We start from the raw sequence: 26708 nt of genomic DNA on the forward strand, positions 1-26708 counted from the left end.
AATCTCCCGCAGATGAAAACCTATGGTTGAGGTTAGAAAAGGAAAATTTAGGATATCTGTTTTTAATTTCTGAGAAAAGAAAAGAAGACTCTGAGAAAAGAATAATATTTAATAACGAAAAGATTTACCTAGAACCATATTGTGAGACTTGGTCACTGACTATGGGCCTTGATAAAAAGCTCAAAGTCACTCAGCGAGCGATGGAGCGAGCTATGCTTGGAGATTTTATCTGCATGATCGAATTAGAAATGAGGACATCCGCTGCAGATGAAACAAAGTCGTGAAGCTGAAGTGGTAATGGGCAGGCCACATAGTTCGAAGAGCCGATTGACGTTGGGGTCGGACCGGAAAGCGCAGTGTTGGTCGACCCCCCACTAGGTGGACCCAGGAAATAATACGGGTTGCAGGGAGCCACTGGATGCTCGCGGCTAGAGACCGTTATGTTTGGAGGTCCATGCAAGAGGCGTATGTCCATCAGTGGACGTCCATCGGCTGATAATGATGATGATTATATTGTGAGATACAGGAAATTCGTACGCAACATAAATGAAGAGGAAAAGCGTGAAATAACTAGAATTTGCTATCACTATAGAAGTTTTCCCTAAAAAGATTCCCCTCTTATTCATGTATTGAAACATCAATCAAGACATGGAGAAAAATCAGGAGTAAGTAATGGCCACGTGGAACCAGACTGCAGAGAAGATAACATTCAAGGTACCAACATGAAACAGGTGGCTAAAACAGCGAGAAACGATAAAATTGAACCGGTATATTTAGGACCCTATAATTTCACCACAATATAATTCATTTACACCACAATTCAGCAGAAATAAAATGTAGGTAACCACCCTAACTCTGAGTCCATTAACAATATAGTACATTTCAAGCTTCTACACTAATTCATAGTGATCTATGGAACGGACCTGTTCCAGGACAATTATCTACGAAGCCTTCGTGTTCCACACAAAATCCGAAATAACTTATCAACCAGAAGACAATATTAATGGAGTTTTATTACTGAAACTAAAAATTCTACCCCTAAAGGGTTATTAGGGGTAGAATTTTGAAAAGAACTTGAACGAGATTATTTTTAGAAGTAGGTACGGTACACACATGGCAATTTTTAAAAAGGTAATTTGAGAAATTGAGGACTTTCCATACAAACTTTCAATCTCTGTTTCACCGCCTTCTGATTTAATTTTCGTGACATATACGATACTTTATAGCCTTCTAAGTATTACAGTCTCATCGCATAAAGTTTTATTTGATTTCATTCAGTAGTTTCAGGGTGATGCCCGGTCATCTTAAAATACCAATATTTTTGGCTTCAGTATCGACTATAAAATGTACAGAGTTTGAAGTGTTACAGTTTTACTATAAGTACGAGTAATTCTATATTATTCTGTTGTGATAGATTAGATAGATAGATATGTTTTTCTATTGTATCCGTGTACTTAATTTTTTTATAATTTTTTTAAAGTGTTTTGTTCGCCGCCATGTGGACGTCATGCAATAACTGCAGTTCAGTAGGTATTTTGTGTAAAATAGTAACAAGCATAAAATAATCCACTGTGACATTCCTTCAAAGGCTGGTTTTTTCAATAATTTAATATCAGCTGAGCCGCTATTGCAGCTATAAAAAATACCAAACGATAAATGATTAAAACGCTATCACTGATACCGCATCCTACGTTTATTATAAAAAAGAGATCAAAGTTTACCAGATAAACGTAGTATAACAACGCTATTGAGGCGCGTATTATTTCATTTAAATACAAGCGGACCCCGCAACTTCGTCCGCATAAAAGTCGATGAAAGCTTTCAACTACCCCTATCCTACCCATCAAAACTGCACACTCGACGGAAGCTTAAATAATGGAGTAACTTCTTCTGTTTTCCCAACATTTCCCTTCACTGCTCTTCTCCTATTAATCGTAGCGTGATGAAAAGTATACTATAACCTCCCCAGGAGTATGTAGAATAATTGTACCAAGTTTCGGTAAAATACGTCGAGTAGTTTTTGTTTCTATAACTAACATACAGACAGACAGACAAAAAATTTACTGATTGCATTTTTGGCATCAGTATCGATCACTAATCACCCCCCGATAGTTATTTTGGAAATATATTTGAAGTACCCACAGACCCACACAATTGACCTCTTTACAGATTTATTTTATAATAAGTAGATAGATATCCAGAGAAATTAAATAAGTGTAGGTATTAATATTGGATGGATTATTGAATTCTATCCATCGTCTATTACTTTCTCTGTCTACGCTTGTTTAGCTCTCATGAATTAATGATAACGACGGGGGTATCTAAATTCATTTATTTCAAGTAGGCTCAGTTTACAAGCACTTTTGACACGTTAGTTGAATATTTGTCAAAATTCTACCACCGGTTCGGAAGGCAGGTTCTGCTGAGAAGAAACTAGCAAGAAACTCAACAGTTGCTCTTTTAAAAAAAACATATAATATTATAATTTACAATTGATGAGTATATTACAATTTCTTATAGTTTTACTTCCTGTGTGAAGGTGGAAGCTGATCCAATGGCCTCCAAGCAACTTTATCAGTGAGAAACTCATCAATGGTGTAGTAACCTCGACTAAGTAAATGTTTTTAACACATTGCTTAAAGATATCATCATCATCATCATCATCATCATCATATCAGCCGATGGACGTCCAGTGCAGGACATAGGCCTTTTGTAGGGACTTCCAAACATCACGATACTGAGCCACCTGCATCCAGCGAATCCCTGCGACTCGCTTGATGTCGTCAGTCCACCTGGTGGGGGGTCGGCCAACACTGCGCTTACTAGTGCGGGGTCGCCATTCCAGCACTTTGGGACCCCAACGTCCATCGAACTATCGGGTTAAAGATATGCATACTTCTAATGCCGGATCTTATACCATAATCGTCGTCGTCATCAACCCATATTCGGCTCACTGCTGAGCTCGAGTCTCCTCTCAGAATGAGCTTAGGCCAATAGTCCACCACGCTGGCCCAATGCGGATTGGCAGACTTCACACACGCAGAGAATTAAGATAATTCTCTGGTATGCAGGTTTCCTCACGATGTTTCCCTTCACCGATTGAGACACGTGATATTTAATTTCTTAAAATGCACACAACTGAAAAGTTGGAGGTGCATACCCCGGACCGGATTCGAAGCCACACCCTCTGGAATCGTAGGCAGAGGTCATATCCACTGGGCTATCACGGCTCTCATATACCATAATAGTTCCTCATAATGTGGGGTAAGGAATAAGGATTCTTTTGACGGGTAGGTAAAAATAAAAGTCAGTCAAATATTTAATATTGTTACAGTTTATTTGATTGGTGTGGTGTGACATAGATCACGCTAAGTAGCTATACGTGTCCTTCTCCCCCTCCGTGCGCTCCAGGTACTCCTTCTCTATGAGGATGTCGATGCATTTCTACAACATACAACATTGCATTACAAATAATAGGCTAGTTGACACTTTTTAAAAGGGTCATAGCAGGGGCGTAGATATCGCCGTATCAATGATAAGGGGCCCTCGGACTACAGAACCCCTTATGTGTAAATGAAAAATTTGTCAAATTTAATCCACAATCTCACTTGATTCCTTGCTTAAGCGTGCGCCCAACAGTTGGAAACATCCTACATAGGTTATATCATTGTCATATTTATTTTAAGCGATCATTTTTGTTTCTTTTGTGATAAATCTTTGCCCGTCATTAATTGGGCCCCCCAACTAATTTTGATATGGGGCCTCTCCAAGGCACGCTACGCAACTGGGTCATAGATTGAAAAAAAAATTACTATATTTTTTGAGACATGATTATATAAAATATATATATATATATATATATATTTTGACAATACGAGTCAAAAAACATGATGGTCTATATTTTATCTGTGTCGTGACGTCACATAAACCCGTAAAGACTAAATCTTATAATAACAAGACTGAGAGGAACAAAAAATTGGAACCGCCTCAGTATGACATTTTTTGACATCAAGTAACATCGTGACGTCACAAAATAACGACATCATTTTTGACATTTGGAAAAAGTTTTAAAAAGTACATCATGTTTAAATTATGTTTTAAAAGAAAAAGTCAAATTTGACTATCTCTAGAGACTGTACCACCGGTTCTGAACACAGATTCTGCTAAAAAGAGCCGCCAGTAAATTAAAATTAAATCATCATTCTTTACAATCAAAAATTCGTCTCTACCTCTTTCTATCTTGAGTATCATTTTAGAAAGAGATAGACGAATTATAAAGCAATAGTGTCGAGTTGTAAAAAAAAAGATTCCGGCTAATTGATACATTGTCCTCCTCCTTTTATTGAAATCGGTTAAAAATATCTCGTTTCTTGAGCCTATTGAAGGTTGTATCAGGTTTCTTCATCATTAGATTCATTGCAAGTTGATTTGGATGTTTTAGAATACGATTTTTGGTATGTTGTGTTTGTGTTTCATATAAATAAATAGTAACCTTGATGACAGGCACGCGTGGCTTGAACCGCGAGGATAGTTGGTTGAGCACTTCCACCACGAGGTGCTGGTGTTTGAGGGTCTTGCGGGTCTTCATTATCCTTACTATGGCAGCCTGTGGAATAGAATAATATATTTTTACATTATCTATACGTTTAAACTGGATTATATTTATATACTAGCGGACGTCCGCGACTTCGTCCGCGTGAAAGTCGATGTAAACTTTCAATTACCCCTACCCTACACCTACCCTACCCCTACCCTATCCCTAATTATCTTTGCTATAAACCTCACGGAGCCCTAGACCTTTCCAACGAATGCAAAATCTTTGAAATCGGTTCGTGCGTTCTGGAGTTATAGCGTCAGGAAGGAAAACCCGACTTATTTTTATATAGTAGAGATTTGCATAATGACAGTGTTTTAACTGCTCAAATATGTTAAAGATTTTATTTTGCAAAAATAATATTGTTTAGCCACGATATTTTTTTGTTGTCAGTCATAGATCAATTTTATAAATCAGCGCCATCTATGAGCATTAGTCATAACTAGAACGCAACATATTTGAAACAATCCTTATTTAACGCCATCTATTGGTAGTTTAAAATAACAAACACTATTTCGTTATGCCTGTAAATGGCAGCATGCTTTATAAAAGCCGCGCTTGATTACATTTTTCGTAACGCATTCAACAACTCCAAGTCAAACGTGTGTAAAGAATGATTACTTTTAAGTGTATTTTTAACATTTATGACATCATAGTCCATGTTCGCATAATGGCAGTGTTTAAAATGTTTTACTAACACTATATTAAATACTTTCGTCATTATCAACCCATATTCGGCTCACTGCTGAGCTCGAGTATCCTCTCAGAATGAGAGGGGTTAGGCCAATAGTCCACCACGCTGGCCCAATGCGGATTGGCAGACTTCACACACGCAGAGAATCAAGAAAATTCTCTAGTATGCAGGTTTCCTCACGATGTTTTTCCTTCACCTTAAATATCACGCATTTTGAGACACGTGATATTTAATTTCTTAAAATGCACACAACTGAAAAGTTGGAGTTGTTCCCCGGACCGGATTCGAACCCACATCATCCGGAATCGGAGGCAGAGGTCATATCCACTGAGCTATCACGGCTCTAATTAAATACTTTACTAAAGAGATAAAGTTTGTGTTATTGGTTTATTATGCTAACGGTAATCTCTAGATCTACTGAACTGATTTTGAAAATTCTTTTATCACTGGTAAGGCTATATTTTTTATTATTAACAACGCGGGTGAAACCGCGAGGCGTCAGCAGTATCATATCAGACGATGGACGTCCACAGCAGGACATAGGCCTTTCGTAAGAACTTTCAAACATCACTATACTGAGCCAGTCTTCAGTCCACCTGGTCGACCAAATTTTTTTTTATTTTCATTTTTTTTTATCTTTACAAGTTAGCCCTTGACTACAATCTCACCTGATGGTAAGTGATGATGCAATCTAAGATGGAATCGGGCTAACTTGTTAGGAGGAGGATGAAATCCACACCCCTTTCGGTTTCTACACGGCATCGTACCGGAACGCTAAATCGCTTGGCGGTACGTCTTTGTCGCCTTCCACCAGTCAGTCAGCTTTCTTCGCTTCGCTTTGTAGTGCGGGAAGAGCCGATGGACGTTGGGGTCCCAAAGTGCTGGAATCACTTTGGGACCCCAACGTCCATCGGCTCTTCGAACTACGTGCCCCGCCCATTGCCACTTCAGCTTCGCAACTCGTCGTCGTCGTCGGCAGTAACAAGGTAAGTAAAGGTGCGCGCCCACCTGTATGAGCATCTTGCGGTCCTCCTCGATGTGTTTGTGCGTGGCCTCCTGCTCCACCTTCAGCTCCGTCTTCAGCGGGATGTTGATGTTCACGCGCAGCTTTTTGCTGGGACAAACAAACAAACAAACATTTTATTTATTTATCTTTTTATACACATACTAGCGGACCCGCTCAAGCTTCGCTTTGACTTATTAATTTATTAATTTGCACTTCTTCCCTATCCCTACCTTACACTATCCTACTCCTACTCCTACCCCTACCCTACCGCTACTCTACCCCTACCCTACCCTACCGCTACCCTACCCCTACTCTATCCCTATACCATAAACCTGCACTACCACTACCCTACCGCTACCCTACCCCTACCCTATCCCTATACCATACCCCTACCCTAGCCTACCCTAGGACCTACTCAATATGCACAAAAAAAATCCATCAAAATCGGTCAAGCCGTTTCGGAGGAGTATGGCAACGAAAATTGTGTCACGAGAATTTTATAAACATAACAGGCTTAACCTAAAGTGTTTATATAAACTATCTATAATTCCTGCATTACTTGAACGTATCTGCTAAAAGTTCTGTGAAATTCAGCAGGCGAGGAGAAAAACAAATCTAAACCCGGATCCCACTCCAATACTAAGCAATTTTAAATTCAACGGGATATCACTTTTTAACATAAATACTAGCAGACGCTAACGACTTCGTCCGCGTGGAAATCAATGTAAACTTTTAACCCCGAAACTTTAAGGGTTGAATTTAAAATGTTCTATAATCACAATATATTTCGTATGTTTTTTGTTGATTTATGAACAGATTTTAAAAACTGTAACTGTAAAAATTAAGGACTCTCCATACAAACATTCAACCTCTATTTCACCCCCTTCTGATTTTATTTTAGGGTCAAAAAGTACCCTATGTTTTGCTCAAAGGTTCCATTTACCATTGTATTAAAATTCATCTTGATCGGTTCAGTCGTTTAGCCGTGAAAAGGTAACAGACAGACAGACTTACTTTCGCATACTATATTAGTATAGACTAGCGGACGCCCGCGACTTCGTCCGCGTGAAAGTCGATGTAAACTTTCAACTACCCCTACCCTACCCTACCCCTACCCTACCCCTACCCTACCCTACCCCTACTCTACTCCTACCCTACCCGTACCCTACCCCTACCCCACCCCTAATTTTCTTTGCTTTAAACCTCACGGAGCCCGAGACCTTTCCAACGAATGCAAAACCGTGGAAATCGGTTCGTGCGTTCTGGAGTTATAGCATCAGGAAGGAAAACCCGACTTATTTTTATATAGTAGATGAAGGCTTGGTCATTGGTCAGCCTCTCTCTCTTTATGGGAGAGTGGATATGGAATTTTTAAACCCCCCCCCCCCACGCTGCTTTAATGCTGGTTGGTATGAACTACTATTGGTCGACAATATGTCTTTCTCTACACGAGATTTATCAGCAAAAGCCTGCAAGGCTGTAACACAACGAATCCAGGACCAATGATTTTAAACTTATTTCGTGGTTGTTCATTATGAATGTTATTTAAACGGGTACATACCACGATAAAATGACGAGATTTTTATTGTCGATATTTCGACCCAGTTGCATGGATCGTGGTCATGTCGTGAGTGTGGTTTGCCTAAACAGCCAAAAACGCGAGGTCGTTGAAAAAAGAAAAAGAACAAGAAACAGGGTAGATCGATTCTGCCCCTAACAGCTGACTTCACTTCTCATCTCGCAACTTCAGTCCCGTCGTGACCACGATCCATGCAACTCTCGTCAAGACAATAAAAATCTCGTCGTTTTATCGTGGTATGTACCCGTTTAAATAACATTCATGAATCCACGACCTTTCGAACAGCACAGGGCAGCACATTATACAGGGTGATTCGGGGGGTTACTATGAGCTCTTATAGCAGGACAGAATTTGAACTGCACTGCTTATTCGTACTGTGACATCCGTAAAGCAGGTCAGGCAACTGCACGTCCGTTACGTGAAATTATACGATCCATCAAAAGTTACTAATTTATCAGCTTTTTCTGAATTGTTTAAATTGTATATAAATTAAGAGTATGCTAATAGTAAAGCAATTTTGTAAAAAGAACAGGGTATCTGCGATCATTACTTCCGAAGCTACAGGGATTTAAAGGGTCAGATTTGCGCCGCTGCCGCGGATCCCTGAAAAACGCTCCATACAAAATGGCACGAACTAATGACGTCGTAGGCAATGTAATGATCGTAAGATTTGTATGTGCGTTCAAACAAAATTACTAATATCTTTGTTATTTTGTGCGTTTATGTTTATAGTTCATATATTGAAAATGTCACATTTAATGTACCATATTACCATAAAAGATTTTTAATAGATTTTGAAATTTTATAATCTTATTTATTTTGCAAATTTTTTTTTTTTTTTTTTAAAAGAATATTTGCCATATTTTTTTATAATATGACCAATATTCCCATTCCCCTCCAACTAGTCGGAAAAGACTGTGCTAGGAGTGGGTACGACAATAGACCAACGGGGTAAGGATCGAACTACCACCCCTCGGTGATGAGTCCAACCGCTCTTACCGTTGAGCTATTGAGGCTTCAAATAAAAAATATCCAGACAATCTTTGCTTTTTATGTATAAATTAGTTAACATTGACCTTATTTACCCGAATGTATCATAAAAATCAATATATACAAACCTAGTCATCATCCCCATTATGGTCATATAGTAATTTCGATATTGTATTCAGAAGTCGATTGTTACATTTTGAAGTAATGGTGTTATCTTTTTTTAGATGTGTGATGAATATGAAATCTTTTAACTTAGAGAGAGTGACTATCTACTGTATGAGTTGATAAAAGGAACTGACCTATTATAGACAATTACAATTATACATTTGTATGTAGTCTTTTTGTAATGTAGTCCTATTTATTGTTATTTTTATAATTAGTCCTAGTCCAACGGAAAACATTAGAAAATCCTACCTGGTCTCCACGATACAGATCAATCTAGTGTGGAGACCACAGGCAATCATATGGTTTTTGTACCTATTTTTGGTTAATAAAGATTTTATTTATTATTTTTTTTTTATTTTATATAGTCTAACACCATTAAAGTAAAGTAGGTGTGTACACAATTTTAAAGTCGGAGCAAGCTGAGTTTGTAACTCAAAATAGTGAATTACTTTCCTAACATTTACACTAGATAGGTAGGTAGGTACTAATCAAAGAGTATAATAATTAAATGTGTACTTTGTTAATAAATGTGTACAAACTGCCATTATAATATAATTTAAGACGTATTTAAAATCAAAGTATTTAAAATTCATCAACTCCGGCTCCACGTCCCGCGATACAAATGAAACACTATACTGCAGCCTTTCTTGATGAGTACTGTTTACTAACAAAGAAATTAGAAATAAGGGTAGAAAACAAATGTCATTTCATAACTTATTTATTTTAAATTATGTATGGTTTGTATATAAAATACATTAACCATATATTGATTGATCTAAGCTTATTAATGAAATTTATTTTCATTTATCTAAGAACAAGTTAATTATAATTACTATTAGGTGTGAAATGACTAGTGATTTGTACCCTCACTTTAATTTGTTACAGGTGTTGTGTTGTTACAGGTTTTAGGTACCTATATGAATTTCTATTTCACTCAAAATTTGGGTTAGTTACATGTAGTTAGAGAAAAGTCTTTATTTTTTAATTTACATTGATTGTCATATATGAAAGTTATAATTTAAATTACCAGGCAAAATGGCAATGTACAGTATACAAAAACGTTTTTTTTTCGAATTAGAATATGAAATGAATTATAGAACTAATGAATAAATGTTGTCATTCTTAACTACCGAGCAGTTACTGAATCGCAAAATATTAGGATTTTGCATCGGTCTAATAAGTTACACTAGATATGGCGTCCGGAACAAATTATGTAGTCACTCAACATAAGTTCGACGAGCTTATGACGGTTAGTCTGCCATGATCTGCCAAACGAGTTGGTCGTCCTGTGTGCCTAGTGGGAGTTTTCAATATTTTCATACTGTCACTATCACGTTGACGTTTACGCAAATTTATATGGAATTGAAACAGTTGTGCAGTAGTGCCACTAGATGGCGCTGTTTCAATTCCTTAGAAATTCGCGTTTACGTTACGTGACAGTAACAGTATCAAACTGCCACTAGGCCCTCTGTTGTCAAACGCTAACATAGAGAATACTAAAATATAGTAAACAAAGTTGTAGTGTTTATGGTTAGAACATTATAATTACGCTATTCATATTATTAAAAAAAATTACAATGGTAAAAATATAATGAAATTTATGAATTATTTCCCATTTTTTTTACCAAGAAAAAATTCAATACAAATATTGACCATGTCAAAGAAAAATAAGGCAGATATGCTATAATAGATTTCTACCTAATTTTTATTTAGTAAATATTGTTCTCCATAGCAGCTCCAATAACATAGCTCCAATAACAATTTTTTTATTTAATTTAAATAGGTACATATTGAAAATGCCGAATTACATTATGAAATACATGAAAAGACCCCACTAAATAAAGCTCCACTTACAATGAAACAAGTTTTTATTATTTTTTCTTTTTCTTTAGTAATAATTACAATGGTAAACGGTGTATCGGTTAAATATAAAAAATAAGTTTTTATAATGGATACTCAATTAAAATAAAACAATTAATTGTAAATGTTTTTGTTTTATAATATTGAGAAATAAAACAACTGTTGGATATTTGCATAAAGAAACTTCACTATCAAAATCGAAATAAAAAATTTCGGTCTTTGTATCCCCCTTTCCTAAAAATATTTGCACTTACTTTATATTATTACTCGGCATCCTGCAGCATAGAAACATATACGAGATGTTTTTGACAAGTTCTAATCTAATCTTAGAACCCTAGATATCTTAGATCCTTGTACAAACAGACAGACAGACAAACTTACTCTCGCATTAGTACGGACTATGGATATATTTTACGCGTAGGATAAATATTTTATTGTAAAATTAATTACTCAAAATTTTCAACCGTACTCGTACTCTCAGAGACAAGGGTATTAGGTAAGAACTGGTCAGTTAAATATTCAATTTTTCTTTGCTCGCTACGCCCGTCAACAAAGTTCGAAACTACAACTCTATATATTATTTCCTCTGTGTGATTTTGAGATGAATATTGATATTGCGTATCACTACGGGTTACCATACTAATAATATAAAGGTGAAAGTTTGTGTATGTGTATGTTTGTCACCTTAACTTCTGAACTGATATCGCTAGAATGGAGATAGATTTTACGCTGGATTTTGGATACTTTTTGTCTGGAAAATGTCATGGTTACCGCGGGATGCGAAAAACAGAATTTCGTGGGAACGAAGTCGCGCTCATTTCAAAAGGCCGTTATAAAATACGCCAAAAATAAATATTCGCAATTCAAAGTCAAAGTTATCGTAGTCATCATCATCATCATCATCTAGTACTTAATATTCACAATATTTAAATATTAATAATTAATGTTTAAACTTACGGACACTACTAGTTTATTAATATAATTCATTAAATACCTACACTCGATATGAGCTCCTGTCTCAACTCTCAACTCATTATTTGACTAATAATATGGTGGTTGATAACTTGAGACGATTTAACTGTTATGTCATCAACTCCTAAATCACTCAGTGAACTGTTTAAATAAAAGTGAACGAAAAACAAAAACATTGTTGTGAACTTGTAGAGCAACCGAACTGAACTAATGACTGAGCTACTGAGCTAGAAGAGTGATATAGTTTACATTGATCAAAAGATTCAAAGAATCAAAGATCAGTGACACATTTGTCGCAAGTCATGTCAATGTAATTTTAAATTATCGCGGTAAAATTACAAATACATCGACTGTCGTCTGAAAACTGTCTAAAAACTATCTTCGAAGGTCATTTCAAACTCAAAACTTATGGTTTTAGTTTCATAACTTATGTATTATGAAAAATTGCAATAAATTATCTAATAAAAGTTACATACACCACAGAAAAATCGATTGTAAATTATTAAATAAAATAGTAGGGTAAAGATGGAATGTTAAGGAAGTTTTTGAACGTTAGTAAATAACCATAAATAACAAAAGACAATGTCATTGCAGCCCTCAGACAAACTATAACGTTCAACTATCGTTCACATTTTACGATGTCATGGTACGCGTTTCAGCAATTCAGAAGCAGGCCAGCTTTTGAACTGCTTGGATATTGCACGATGACTTATTAAGTCCCTCGGTCTTTAGTGTGGATATTTATTTTCGTGGTTCAGTATCATTAATAGAACATAATTTTATGTAATATTTTTTTTTCAATTTATGACTCAAAAATAACAAAACAATGGACACATAATAACAAACAAACTGCGCAACTGATGGCAGAGCTGTTTGATGTTACCTATTACCTAGTACGGCGATAGGGTGACCCTCAAATTCTTCTTTTAAAGTAAATAACTTTAGCTAACGATAACTTTGTTATTTTAGAGTTTAAAAAAAAAAGATAGAAAAAATATGCGATCATTAAATTTTGTTTATGTACAAAATTATAAAAATATCCGTACTAAAAAAAATTCTTTCTGTATAAAATATCTAGTAGTACTAACTTTTTGTATCCTAGGTATAGATCAACAACGGAAGACTCCGTCAGTTCGGACTCATCGTCCTGGCACACCAGCAACTTTGCCTTCAGCAGGATCTGTAGCACCTGCCAACGGAAATAAAGTGCATCAAAATAAAGCTAACGCAAACATAATAAAAAGGAATATATTATAATATATTCACAAACATAATAAAAATTAATATATTATAATATATTTTCGGATCAAGGCGCGTTTGGAAACCCTGAAAATTTAATTTTAACCGGTTGTTGTGTACAACCGACGATACTTTCCTGGCAACAAAAACACAAGCTACACAGGTTCTTCGCTGGGCTAACACGAGGTCCCCGATATCTGACGTCATCCGGACGGACCCACGATTTTGGGGGCGCTCGGATTGATACATTCAGGCCCTCTAAGCCGAGGTCCGAGTCTGAGAGGAGACACCCTTAGAGAGTCGTTCCGCCCACACCTTTTGCTTCGAGCCCCATCAGGCGATACTTTTGCGCTCGCCCAAAATCCCCAGTGACGCAGCTGAGGCCCCATTAAGGAACCTAAGGCACTTACATCATCATCATCATATCAGCCGATGGACGTCCACTGCAGGACATAGGCCTTGTGTAGGGACTTCCAAACATCACGATACTGAGCCACCTGAATCCAGCGAATCCCTGCGACTCGCTTGATGTCGTCAGTCCACCTGGTGGGGGGTCTACCAACACTGCGCTTTGTAGTGCGGGGTCGCCGTTGAGACTCCAACGTCCATCGGCTTTCCGAACTATGTCCTCGCCCATTGCCACTTCAGCTTCGCGACTCGTTGAGCTATGTCAGTGACTTTGGTTCTTCTGCGGATCTCCTCATTTCTGATTCGATCACGCAGAGATACTCCGAGCATAGCTCGTTCCATTGCCCGCTGTGTGACTCCGAGCATTCTTATGAGGCCCATAGTTAGCGACCAAGACTCGGAACCATATGTCATCACTGGCACCACACACTTTTTTTTATTTTTTTATTATCGTCAGAGTTAGCACGGAACTGCATGGCATTACATCGTGCTAACTGCCTCTAGGGTATTTCCCATTTCTTTTTCTCCTCTTTTTCCTTTTCGCATTTGTGCATTTGTGCATATTTCTGCCACTCGTCTTCGCTCGACAGCATACGCTCAATCAGGCTGCCGGAGTCTACGTGGCCATCTACCCTATGTCCATCGCCATCGCCCCATGTGTGTGGCACCACACACTGTTCGAAGACTTTTGTCTTCAGGCACTTAACACTGTCAGGGAAACAATAGGTCATAGCTCTAAATACTACCGTACGTACCTGTATGAGGAAGTCGCCGTTGATGCCCGTGTGCTGCTCGAGCTGGCGCACCGTCCACGATATGTTGTCGTTGTACTGCAGCAGGACGGCCATCTGGAACGTGCTCGCTTGCAGCGTGTATCTGTTTAAAACAAACAACTTTTATAGTTTTCTGTGTTTAAAAAATAAAGTTTAAAAACTATAACCCGACTACGTAAAAAGGGGTCTAAAAAGAACGAAACAAGAAAATATTTCAGATTGAAATAGATAAATGCATAGGAACAAAAATGTTCATGGTAGAGCTTTGGTAGCACCAATCATAAACTTCACATGTACGTACAAGCACCTATGTTTAAAATAGAAGTGTTCCTGACATAATCACATTAGACCGTCTACAGTCGAGGTTGGTTTGAGGTTTAAATTCCGTCATATATATTTTTTTATAAAATTTATAAAGCCTATGTCTCAATTTGAATTATTACGAATCTTTTGACACCTCATTTATTAAAATCGGTTCAGTAGTTTAGGCGCTACAGTGGAACAAACATACATACATACATACATGATTGCCAAAATCATTACCCTTCGCCGTAGTCGGGTAAAAACAGACTGTGACGACCAGAGCTTTGTGGAATCAACCATCATGATAGGGAGATAGGAGAGATCTGATAACCCAGTAACTTTTCAGTTATATGCATTTTAAGAAATTAAATATCATGTCTCTCAAACGGTGAAGAAACACGTATGACGTTACACCATTATTGTATTTTGCGAATGATCTACCAACCTACGATGAACAATAAATCTAAAATACTAATATTATAAATGCGTTTTTATGTTTGTAACTCTTTAACGCCGCAGCTACTGAATTAATTTGACTGAAATTTGAAATGGAAATAGATTTTACTCTGGTTTAACACATAGGCTATATATTTTCTTCGCGAGCGTCCGCTTAGTGAGTAATAAATGACGTCGACTGTACCTGTTCTTAAAGCAGTTGGTGACCAGCTCGCCCTTGCTCATGTTGTAGAGCCAGTTGAGCTTCCTGCCGGAGTGCTGTGACGAGTAGAACGTTGTGAACCGGTGCACTGAGCGCTCCAACTGAGAATACGTAGAACATTTTTTACTCCTGATTACTAATTACTAATAAGTTAATAGAGATGATAACAGTTTTTTAAATTGTGTATAAATTAAGAGTATGCTAATAGTAAAGCAATTTTCTAAAAGTAACAGGATATCTGCGATCATTACTTTCAGAGCTAAGAGATTTAAAGGGTCAGATTTGCGACGCTGCCGCGGATCCCTGAAAAACGCTCCATACAAAATGGCACGAATTAGTGACGTAGTTAGTCGTTACATTTGTATGGGCGTTCAAATAAAATTACTAATATCTTTGTTATTTGTGCGTTTATGTTTATAGTTCATATATTGAAAAATTACAGATTTAATGTAAGGAAGCTAAATCTGTATGAATTTTCATCTAATTTCGATGAAAAAAATTTAATAGATTTTGAAATTTTATAAACTTATTTATTTTGCAAATATCCAGACAATCTTTGCTTTTCATGTATAAATTAGTTAACATTGACCTTATTTACACGAATGTATCATGAAAATCAATATATTCAAACCTAGTCATCATCCCCATTTTAAGTGTTAACAAGTTAATTTGACGATAAATTTTTTATTTATGAAAATTCTTGATTCTGCTAGCTAACTGAGTTACCAGGAAATGAAAATTTCAGAGCGTCCAAACGAGTTAAATTACCACGCAATATGTAGAACAATATGGCTAATGTGAAAAGTTGTCTATGGAATTAGGGCTAGTTCCGACATGACTGAAACCATGAGTGCTTGCGGATTGATATTAGTTACCTCAGTGGGCAGCTGGAAGCTGGAAGACTGCTGGAAGGGCCAGGAGCCGGACGACAGCACCTGGATGCTGAAGTCGATGTGCAGCGGCTGCTCCGAGCTGTTCGCCATGTGCTTGCGGAAGTTCTCGTTCAGGTCTTTCGATACTCCAATGTCCTGGGGAAATGTATCGACAATAGGGTGTTCAATGTTATGCCACGGAATAGCTGGAGAACTGGTCGACATTTAGGAATAACTAGAAAGCTGGTCGACAATTGGGAATAGTTGGATACATTTTAGAACAGCTCTCCAGCTGTTCTTAAATTTCGGCCAGTACATTTAGGAATAGCTGGAGACCTGGTCGACATTTAGGAATAGTTAAAGACATTTTAAAACAGCTCTCCAGCTATGCCTAAATGTCGGCCAGCACATTTAGGAATAGCTGGAGACCTGGTCGACAATTGGGAATAGTTGGATACATTTTAGAAACAGCTCTTCAGCTATTCCTAAATGTCACTATCACATTTAGGAATAGTTGGAGACCTGGTCGACATTTAGGAACAGCTCTCCAGCTATTCCTAAATAATAATCAAAACATTTAGGAATAGCTGGAAACCTGGTAGAAATTTAGGAATAGTTGGAGACATTTTAGAACAGCTCTCTAGCTATTCCTAAATGTCGACCAGCACATATTTTAGAAATATCCGGAGAGCCGGTCGAAATTTAGGAATAGTTAGAGACATTTAGGAACAGCTCTTCAGCTATTCCTAAATGTCAATCAGCACATTTAGGAATATCTGGAGACCTGGTCGACATTTAGGAATAGTTGGAAACATTTAGGAACAGCTCTCCAGCTATTCCTAAATGTCGACCATCACATTTAGGAATATCTCGAGAGCATGTCGACATTTGATGCAGGCTGAACCTCCCTAATACAAAACTGACCTAGCTAGGGAGTAGTGGGGCATCTTATTTGCAAAGAATATTTTGGAGGCTATCTGAATTTTCTATACTTTATAGAGTATGTAAATAATATAATGATTTCATGACTTTTCTTTCCTTCACATCTTTTAAATAATATGAAGTGAAGTAAGTAATTATAGCAAGCATCATCATAAGATCTTCAAGACTCTTACCTGGAACATCCTCTGTAATTTACTTGTATATTCGAAACCGCACGCTTGCTTCAGCTTTGAGATCATTGAGGCCTGGAAATAATGAAAAATTTTATATTAATGGAAATCCGGTTATTGTTCATCATCATCATCCATCATCATATAAGCCGATAGACGTCTACTGCAGGACATAGGCCTTTTGAAGGGACTTCCAAACATCACGATCCTGAGCCGTCTGCATCCAATACCTTCGACTCTCTTGATGTCATTGTCCACCTGGTGGGGGGTCGATCAATACTGCGCTTTCTAGTGCGGGGTCGCCATTCCAGCATGCAAATTTCTTTCATTCAAAAATACTAAAATCAAAATAAAATAAGGGTGGGGAATAGGAAGGTGAAAAATATTTTGCGATCTATTCTCATAACTATCAGATATACACTAAAAAATACGAGCCACGATAGGATACGAGAGGTATTACCACATGAGCGAAGTAACATTTTTCTTCTTTTTATCTACAAAAACTTCATTATAATCGGTGGAGCCGTCATGGAAGCTGTGGCCACAAAAGACATTTTTATACACCTGCCTGAACAATATTTTATTTATTTTGTATTTTTTTTTATTCTTTACAAGTTAGTCCTTGATAACAATCTCACCTGATGTTAAGTGACGATGGAATCTAAGATGGAAGCGGACTAACTTGGGAGGAGAAGAATGAAAATCCGGTCCGGAACATACATACACCGTACCGGAACGCTAAATGGAAACTAAACGGAAGGCCGAAGCCTCTCACCAGCCACACCTGGACCAATTAAGAAAACGTCAATCGGCCCAGCCGGGGATCAAACCCAGGACCTCCGTCTTGTTAATCCACTGCGCCACAGAGGCCGAAATCTAATATATAAAATTCTCGTGTCGCGGTGTTCGAACTTGAACTCCTCCGAAACGGCTCGACCGATTTTTGTGATCCTTAGCGTGATTGTCGGCCAGGGTGGAGAGTCGGCCAACATCTATTTTTCATCCCCCTAAATGTTAAGGGTAGTCCACCCCTAAATTTTTTTTTTATTTTTTAGGCAAAATTTTTTGTTTTTATTTTTTTATGACGCATACAAAAATACATACAACCCTAAATTTTCACCCCTCTACGATCAACCCTTATATTTTATTTGTTAATTAAAAACTATAATTTTTTTTGGTAACTTTTTTTTTTATTTTTTGATGACTTAGAATAAAAAATCTCATAATACTTTCAATTTTTCACCCCTCTACGATCAACCATTATTTTTTATTTGTTAATTATAAACTTTAATTTTTTGCCAAAAACCCTAAAATAGCCCTTTTCTTTTTCCCATACAAATGATTTGTAACTAAAACGTAGTCAATTTGAGCTTTATTGTTATTGTATAAAGTTCATATTAATAATAATTAGAAAACGGGGTAGGGATAGGGTAGGGGTAGGGTAGGGTAGGGGTAGGGTAGGGGTAAGGTAGGGGTAGGGTAGGGGTAGGGTAGGGGTAGGGTAGGGGTAGGGTAGGGGTAGGGTAGGGGTAGGGTAGCGGTAGTTGAAAGTTTACATCGAGTTTCACGCGGACGAAGTCGCGGGCATCCGCTAGTATATGTATATAATTGTTACCTCGGCATCGTCGCTCGCCGACATGTGTTGCACGAGCCGCTTGGCGAGCATTTTGCTGTAGAACTTCTGGAAGACGTCCTTGTCCTCTATGTACTTAAATACCACCATCTGTAATATATACGGAAAATCCGTAATAGCCCAGGGCATTATCATCAGCCAAAATTTTATTAGCCAATAGGCCTGTTGACACTTTTTTTTTAATGGTCTTAAATAGTTCATCATTGGTCTACTAGACTGAAAAATTTCTTTTCATATTTTTCGAGACATAATTACATGAAAATTTTACATGACAATATGTGCCAAAACGTATGTCGGCCATGACAGTCTACATTTCAACTGTTTCATGACTATAAATCCCATACAAATGGAGCGTTTAACAAAAATATTAGATTATTACAATTAATTCGACGTTAGTGTGTTAGTGACGTCACTAAAAGGACGACAGTGTTTTTGACGTTTGAAAAATTTTAAAAAATACGTGATATTTAAATTAAGTTTTATAAGAACTCCTTAACTTTTATTAATAGATATCGATTCATTTCATGTACTACACGAAATTAATATTGTTTATATTAAATTTGATATGAGACAACTACCCTATTGCTGGATTCTAAAATTAAAAAAAAAATACCTTTTATTATTTTAAATTAATTACAATGCATTTATTGCTCGTGTAATATCTACCGTGTGCCTTTATATAAACGAAATTTATTGCAGAATTTCTCGATGGACACTAGCTTCCAAGGCATCGGTTATTACTAGTTAGTTTGGAATGCGCCATTTCTATAGCTGTTATTAAATTTCCAACATCATTATCAACCCATACTCGGCTCACTGCTGAGCTCAAGTCTCCTCTCAGTAGGGTTAGGTCACCATGCTGACCCAATGCGGATTGGCAGACTTTACACACGCAGAGAATTAAGAAAATTCTCTAGTGTGCAGGTTTCCTTCATTGCTTGAGACACATGATATTTAATTTCTTAAAATGCACACAACTGAAAAGTTGGAGGTGCATGCCCCGGACCGGATTCGAACCCACACCCTCCGGAATCGGAATCAGAGGTCATAACCACTGGACTATCACAGCTCTCAAAAATTTCCAGGGTCAGTGTAAAAGGAATCCTTAATTAGACAAAGTAAACTCACAACTTGATTAAGCGTGTCTTCCAGTTCTGCCTCTTCGGGGTTCTTGCTGGACTTCTTCAGCAGCAGGTCACAATACTTGGCGAGCAGCTCTGGACTCTTCGACGACGAGTTCGCTGCCTTTGTCACTGCATTACCTGAAAATATATACTCTATGATATCTATGGACGCGATTTATCGAGTTTTTGTATCGGAAAAATTGATGGTGCTCGCATTGAAGGGGATGCTAAGATTAGGGTCCAGGAACATTCGCCTTGGCCTTTCCCTTCCAATTATTTCATTTCTTTTGTTAGTCTTTTTCATTCATCATCGACATCATATCTCATAAAAACGAAGGTGAAGTGACTGAAGTGAAAATTCTTTAAATAAATAAACATTCCGACAAATCGAAAACCTATATCAATTCTCCTTCAAAGAAAAAAAAACATCATCATCATCTAATAACCTCGGGCATAACTGCATCACAACGGTTCTTAAAGTGTACAAAAGGGGTTTGTTTCAAAGTTTTCTAAAAACGCCATCTAGTGGTAGTTTAAAATAACAAACACTTTACCTGTAGATGGCAGCACGCATTGCCCGATTACATATTTCGTAACGCACTCATCAACTTATTCCTCAAGTTTATCTAGTAGTGCGTAGTTTTGATTCAAAATTAAGAATTAAAATACATACTGTTAATAAACCTCCCGCAGGCCTTGTCCAAAGCTGTGACGAAGCCGGACTCGTTGAGAAACGCGACCAGCACTAGCGCGTTGTATTGCTTGTGCACTTCGAGGATCGTCGACACGTATACTTTCGGGTCCTGTAACAGTGCACAACAGAAACATTATCTTCTGATGTCAGGGGCGGTTAAGATGGCTAAGGGGATGTTAAAAGACGTGTAAGGTTTAAAAGGATTTTAGGGATTGTAAAGGGGGTAAGGGAATGTTAGGAGACAAGTATGAGATTAAAGGAATAACATTTTCCCGTGTGCGAGCAGTCCTTAATTTTCGATGGCGATAGTAAAAGCGATGTAATGGGTAATAAATAAAAGGAGAGATGAAGGGACGTCAGGGGGAGTAATGGTTGTGCTGCTCCAGTAGACGAAGCAACTACACAAAGTAAATACGGTTTAGGGGATGTAAATGTACGTGAAGAGGGTGAACGGGGCGTGAAGAGGATGTCAGGGGACGTGAAAAGGATGTCAGGGAGAGTAAACTGACACTGTGTGTGCGCAGTCGCCGCACTTGTCAGCAACTCCTGCACATGGATGTGCTACTCCAGTAGACGACGCAACTCTAAGGCGGCGCTTTAGGGTGACGAGAATGGGGTGAAGGGTACTTGAAGCTGACGTGATGAGGATGAATGGGATTTTCAGGGGATGTCAGGAGCTGTAATATCTCACAGCATAGATGTGCTGCTTCAAAAGGGGAAGGCGCTTTAGGGGATGTTAGCTGACGTGAAGGGGGTGAATGGGATGTCAGGGGACGTAAAGGGGATCTCAAGGGGGAGTCAACTCTCACCGTGTGAGCGCAGTCGTCGCACTTGTCAGCAACGGAGAAGGCTCTTTAGGGGATGTTAGGTGACGTGAATGGGGTGAACGGGACGTGAAGCAGACTTGATGAGGCTGAAGGGGATTTGAAGGGGATGTCAGGGGTTGTAATATCTCACCGTGAGCTATCACAGTCGCAGTCGCCGCACTTGTCAATTGTGTGCTGCATATGGATGTCCTGCTTCAAGAGGGGAAGGCGCTTTAGGTGATGTTAGCTGACGTGAAGGGGGTGAATGGATGTCAGGGGTACGTAAAGGGAATCTCAGGGGTGTAATCTCTCACCGTGTGAGCGCAGTCGCCGCACTTGTCAATAGCGTGCAGCCCCTGTGCATGGATGTGCTGCTCCAGTAGACGACGCAACTCCACCAGCCCATTTGGTATACGAGCTACCAGACTGTACATGCGTCCCAGGTCCGCGTTCTTGTCGCCGTCCAGAAGTTTCTGGAAACACATATTTTTGTCTCATCATCATTATCAACCCATATTCGGCTCACTGCTGAGCTCGAGTCTCCTCTTAGAATGAGAGGGGTTAGGCCAATAGTCCACCACGCTGGCCCAATGCGGATTGGCATACTTCACACACGCAGAGAATTGTGAAAATTCTCTGGTATACAGGTTTCCTCACGACGTTTTCCTTCACCGTTTGAGACACGTGATATTTAATTTTTCAAAACGGGACACGTGATACTTTCATGTACATTATGCTTAATAACGTCTAATTTACCGGAAGTGAGCGTAAAGGTCAAACCTCATTATTACGCCTAAAACTAGTAACGGAAGTGCCTCGACTGCGGACAAGCTAACCGAGAGCCTGACCTTTTACTACACTTCACTTTCACTTTCACTGTACGAGAGCTGGTGGACATTTTTTGGGTACCTATCAGAGGCAAGTTGAAAGCTTGTCTTGTATTTCTCCTATACTAACCTAACACAGAAGTAGAGACCTGTCAGGGGTTTTTTTTTTTTTAATTTAAAAAAATAGGCAATTTGCAATTTCCGTACTTTAAAATTAAACACTTAAATAGTAAAATAATCAGATTATTAGTCAGACTTTGCCAGGTGCTTGCAAATATTTTTTTTTACTCTTTAAATATTGAATTTAATGAACTCTAAGCCTAAGGCGGTTTAGGGGATGGGACCTAAAGGGGATGTCAAGGCGAGTAATCTCTCACCTGGAACTCAGAGTGGAATATCTCCAGGTGTTTCTCAATGAGCACCCTGTCGCAGGTCTTGGCGAGTCTCTCCATGGTCGTCTCGTGGAGGTACACCTGCACGCGTCTCTGCTCCTCCTGTAGTCGCTGCTCGGCCTGGAAACAAACATATTTTTTTTAAATATTTGCCATGTTTTTTTTTAAGAATCACTCTTATGTCTGTCTGTCCGCCTGTCAGATGTACTTTTCTCTGAATATAACAATTCAAACTGATTCAATAGTATAGGCTAGTTGCTGATTTTTTGAAAGGGTCATATAATGTTCATTACTGTTCTACTAGATTGAAAAAAAAAATTATATTTTTTTGAGACGTGCGGTGAGTCTAAGCTCCATAATATTCTTGAGACGGCGCGTATTGTGAGGAGGTTCCTCACTCTGGAGCCCTGACTGTCAGTTGCTTTGGCACTCAAATGTCCGGGATGGTTGAATTTAAAAAATTTTTAATACTGTTTTGTATTATTAACATTGTTGTTAATAATACAAAACAGAGAATAGCCAAGAAATAATCTGATAACATAGCCATAGGGGTTTATTACCTTAATCATATATTCTGTTACAGGATTATTCCTCAAGAAGTCGGTGCTCTCTCTGGTGTAGAATCGTTCTGTGTCCTCCAAGAAGACTGATTCAAAGGTCTCCTTGTAGATGGCCAGGTTCTGGCCGCGTGCCGAGGGTTCCTCCTCGTTCAACCCCAACGCCACATAGCAGTTGATTACCTGGAAATATAAAAAAAATAAACACCATTTTGTAATTTTTACTTGGAATATACATTATCCACTCAATTTACAGCGTTACGACCGTTCGTATCTTTAGCTACTTTTGTGCGTTACTATCGCGTCCCAGGTAAGACGTCCGGACGTACGCTCTTACCCAATCGATTAACAATTTAAGGAGAAAGCCTGAAACCGGTGCCAGTGACTAAAGTGACCTTAGCTGGTGGGAGGCTTCGGTCGTGGCTAGTTACTACCCTACAGCCAAGGACTTACCGACAAACGATTTAGCGCTCTGGTACAATGTCGCGTAGAAACCGAAAGGGGCGTGGATTTCATCCTAACGGCTAAAACTTATGTGATACAACGTCGGAGTTTGTCCGACTAGTTTCGAACCCATACAGGGCTCTTAGTCATGAGTTCGTTCTTGCAACGCGGCACAATCCAAACTGATGATAAATTAAAAAAAAATCTCACCCCAGAAACAAGTCTAGTGTTAATGGTCTCCCCGTTCCGTTCCCTCTCGATGAGCTTCAGTACGGCGTTGGTCACTTGCTTGTTCAAACATTTGAACAAATTGTCTCGCCACGTCACCAGTGCCAACTGGTATATCTCGTAGATGCCCTGCGGATAATAGAAAACGGAAAATTTATTTTCACAGAAAATACAATATATGTATGTGCAATAATAAATTCATAAAGTTTGATTTACCTAAAAAAAACCCTCCCCCTAAAACCGCCGCGGTTATTATTAGTGACGTCAGACGCATCAAAAAAGGGGGTGACCTATGCTGAGGTCCTTGAACAAAAAGTGAAAGGTACAGTTCAGCGTTGGAGGATACTAAAATGTCGTCATGAACCAGACACGCCATATTAGCGTCCTCCAAACGAATCTAAATCACTGTTCGGGGGTATGTAAAACACATATGTATAAAGAGTATGTAGCATTATGCTGAGTTGGAACCCTTTTTTGGGTTATGCCACACATCGCAGGATATTGTCCTGTCATATTATTTAATAATAATAATAATATGCTCCCGACCGACTTTTCGGTCACGGCGGCTAATCTCATGGTGAGATTAACCATGTACACAGGAGATATTATAGTGCACAAGTGTATGCGCAAGCACAGGTGCACTCTCTCTTCCCTCACTCTCGAAATCCGATGGGACGGCAGACCGACACGGGGGTGTACTAACACTGCCAACTTCTCAACTCCAGGCTGCTATTAAGATTTTCCTTGTAAGAAAAATCCCAATAACCTATTTTGTTTTTGTTGGCCTGACCCGGGATTCGAACCCTGGACCTCATTGTCCGTAGCTGAACCAGCTAACCACGGGGCCAGTGAGGCAGTTAGTTAATTATTTAATATGACAATCTATACTAATATTATAAAACGGTAAAGTTTGTAAGTTTGTAAGTTTGTCACATTTTTTAAATGGGGTAATCTTCGGAACTAGTGGTCCGATTTCAAAAATTCTTTCACCAGTAGAATGCTACATTATCGGGGAGTGCTATAGGCTATATTTTATATTGGTATCATATATATTAGCCGAGTTATCACAGTTTTTGTCATACAGGTCGGACTGAAAATCCTCTTAAACAGACTTATTCGCATGCGCTGCCTTAACTATTGTGTAAAATTGAAATTAATGTATGGAGACTTTATGTATCTTTAAAAGTTCTACAAAAAAGTCCGCGACACCATATATCTATCTTCTATATATTAGCAGATATAGTACCTTTTGTGTTTTAAAAATTATTAATTTTATATACTTAGGTTTACGTCATTATTTATACAACTAAACTTTAATCCTTATTAAAATAAATTATTTAATAATTACAAGGATATTATGGAGATAAGATTTGCCCTTTACAGTATGTTAATTACTTAAATAGTTTCGGAGATAATACAAAATTTCTAAAAGACGCAGAAATTCCGCTATATGACGCCCGGCGCTTACATTTACGTAGTTCCCGTTCCCGTGTGAATATGGGGATCAAACATAGCCTATGACACTCGCAAATAACGTAGCTTTCTATTGGTAAAACAACCTTCCAAATCGGTCCAGTAGATCCAGAGATTACCTCCTACAACCACACGAACTTTACCTCTTTATATTATTAGCATAGAAGTCTCTATTTCTCTTGGTCATACCACCACTCTCGAAGGACTGGACCGATTTTGCTAAGGGTAGGAGTAAGATAGAGAAGTTACAGGGTAGGGTAGGGTACAGGTAGGGAAGCGTAGGGGTAGTGTAGGGGTAGGGTAGGTTTAGGGCCGGGTTTAGTGTAGTGGTAGGGTAGGGGTAGAGGTAGGATAGTGGTAGAGTAGAGGTACGGGTAGGATAGGGAAGTGGTAGGGTAGGGGTAGGATAGGCGTGAGATAGGGGTACGGGTGGGATAGGGGTAGAAAAGGGATAGGGTACGGGGAGGGTAGGGGTAGGATGGGGGTAGGGGTAGGATGGGGGTATGGTGTAGGTAAGGTAGGGGTAGGGTAGGAGTAGGTTTGGGGTAGGGTAGGGGTAGGGGGGGGGGGTAGGGTAGATGTGGGGGTTGGGTAGGGTTGGGGTAGTGGTAGGGTAGGGGTAGTAGTAAAGTTGACATCGAAATTTACGCGGACGAAGTCGCGGGCGTCCGCTAGTATTATATGATAATATTATGATATTATGAACAAATTGTTTTGTGTGGCATAATGCTGTAATAAAGATATTTTCTTTCTTTCTTTTTCTATATGTATTTCATCCCTATACGAACGCTTTTGAAAAGTTAATTACATCCTATGTTTTATGCTTTACAAGTTAACAATTGACTACACTCTCATCTGATGGTAAGTGATGATGCAATCTAAGACTGTGATGGACCTGCCAATGCATAACTTTAAGCAATGTGTTAAAAAACATTTGCTTAGTCGAGCTTACTACACTATCGATGAGTTCCTTAATGACAAAGTTGCTTGGAGGCCGTTGGATCAGCTTCCACCTTCACACAGGAAGTAAAACTATAAGAAATTGTAATGTTGTCATTGATTGTAATTATAATATTATTGTATGATTTTTTTAAAAAAAAAGAGCAACTGTTGAGTTTCTTGCCGGTTTCTTCTCGGCAGAACCTGCCTTCCGAACCGGTGGTAGAATCTTTACAAATAGTTAACTGACGTATCAAAAGTGCTTGTATACTGAGCCTACTTGAAATAAATTAATTTTTGATCTTTTTTTTGATTTTTTCTCGTACCGGAACTCTAAATCTGCATCTGTCAGCAGTGACTCTACCA

General features: G+C 38.5%; 1 protein-coding gene across 3 annotated transcripts in view; it reads right to left on the reverse strand.

Annotated features, from left to right (window-relative positions):
- Positions 1–3316: 3316 nt before the first annotated feature.
- Positions 3317–26708, reverse strand: part of LOC112055541 (cullin-1) — a 43411-nt gene continuing 20019 nt past the window's right edge. For all 3 annotated transcript variants that reach the window (XM_052887183.1, XM_052887184.1, XM_052887185.1), the window contains exons 7-21: positions 23913–24059; positions 23262–23441; positions 22687–22821; positions 21797–21955; positions 20656–20785; positions 19987–20120; positions 18841–18948; positions 17229–17300; positions 16117–16269; positions 15224–15342; positions 14263–14383; positions 12949–13049; positions 6297–6402; positions 4493–4606; positions 3317–3444 (exon numbers count right to left, since the gene is read on the reverse strand). In XM_052887183.1, coding sequence (XP_052743143.1) covers positions 3364–3444; positions 4493–4606; positions 6297–6402; positions 12949–13049; positions 14263–14383; positions 15224–15342; positions 16117–16269; positions 17229–17300; positions 18841–18948; positions 19987–20120; positions 20656–20785; positions 21797–21955; positions 22687–22821; positions 23262–23441; positions 23913–24059 — 1860 coding nt within the window. In that variant the 3' untranslated portion in view covers positions 3317–3363. The remainder of the gene's footprint in view (positions 3445–4492; positions 4607–6296; positions 6403–12948; positions 13050–14262; positions 14384–15223; positions 15343–16116; positions 16270–17228; positions 17301–18840; positions 18949–19986; positions 20121–20655; positions 20786–21796; positions 21956–22686; positions 22822–23261; positions 23442–23912; positions 24060–26708) is intronic.

The sequence above is a fragment of the Bicyclus anynana genome, chromosome 18, assembly GCF_947172395.1.
Source record: "Bicyclus anynana chromosome 18, ilBicAnyn1.1, whole genome shotgun sequence".
Lineage (NCBI taxonomy): Eukaryota > Metazoa > Arthropoda > Insecta > Lepidoptera > Nymphalidae > Bicyclus > Bicyclus anynana.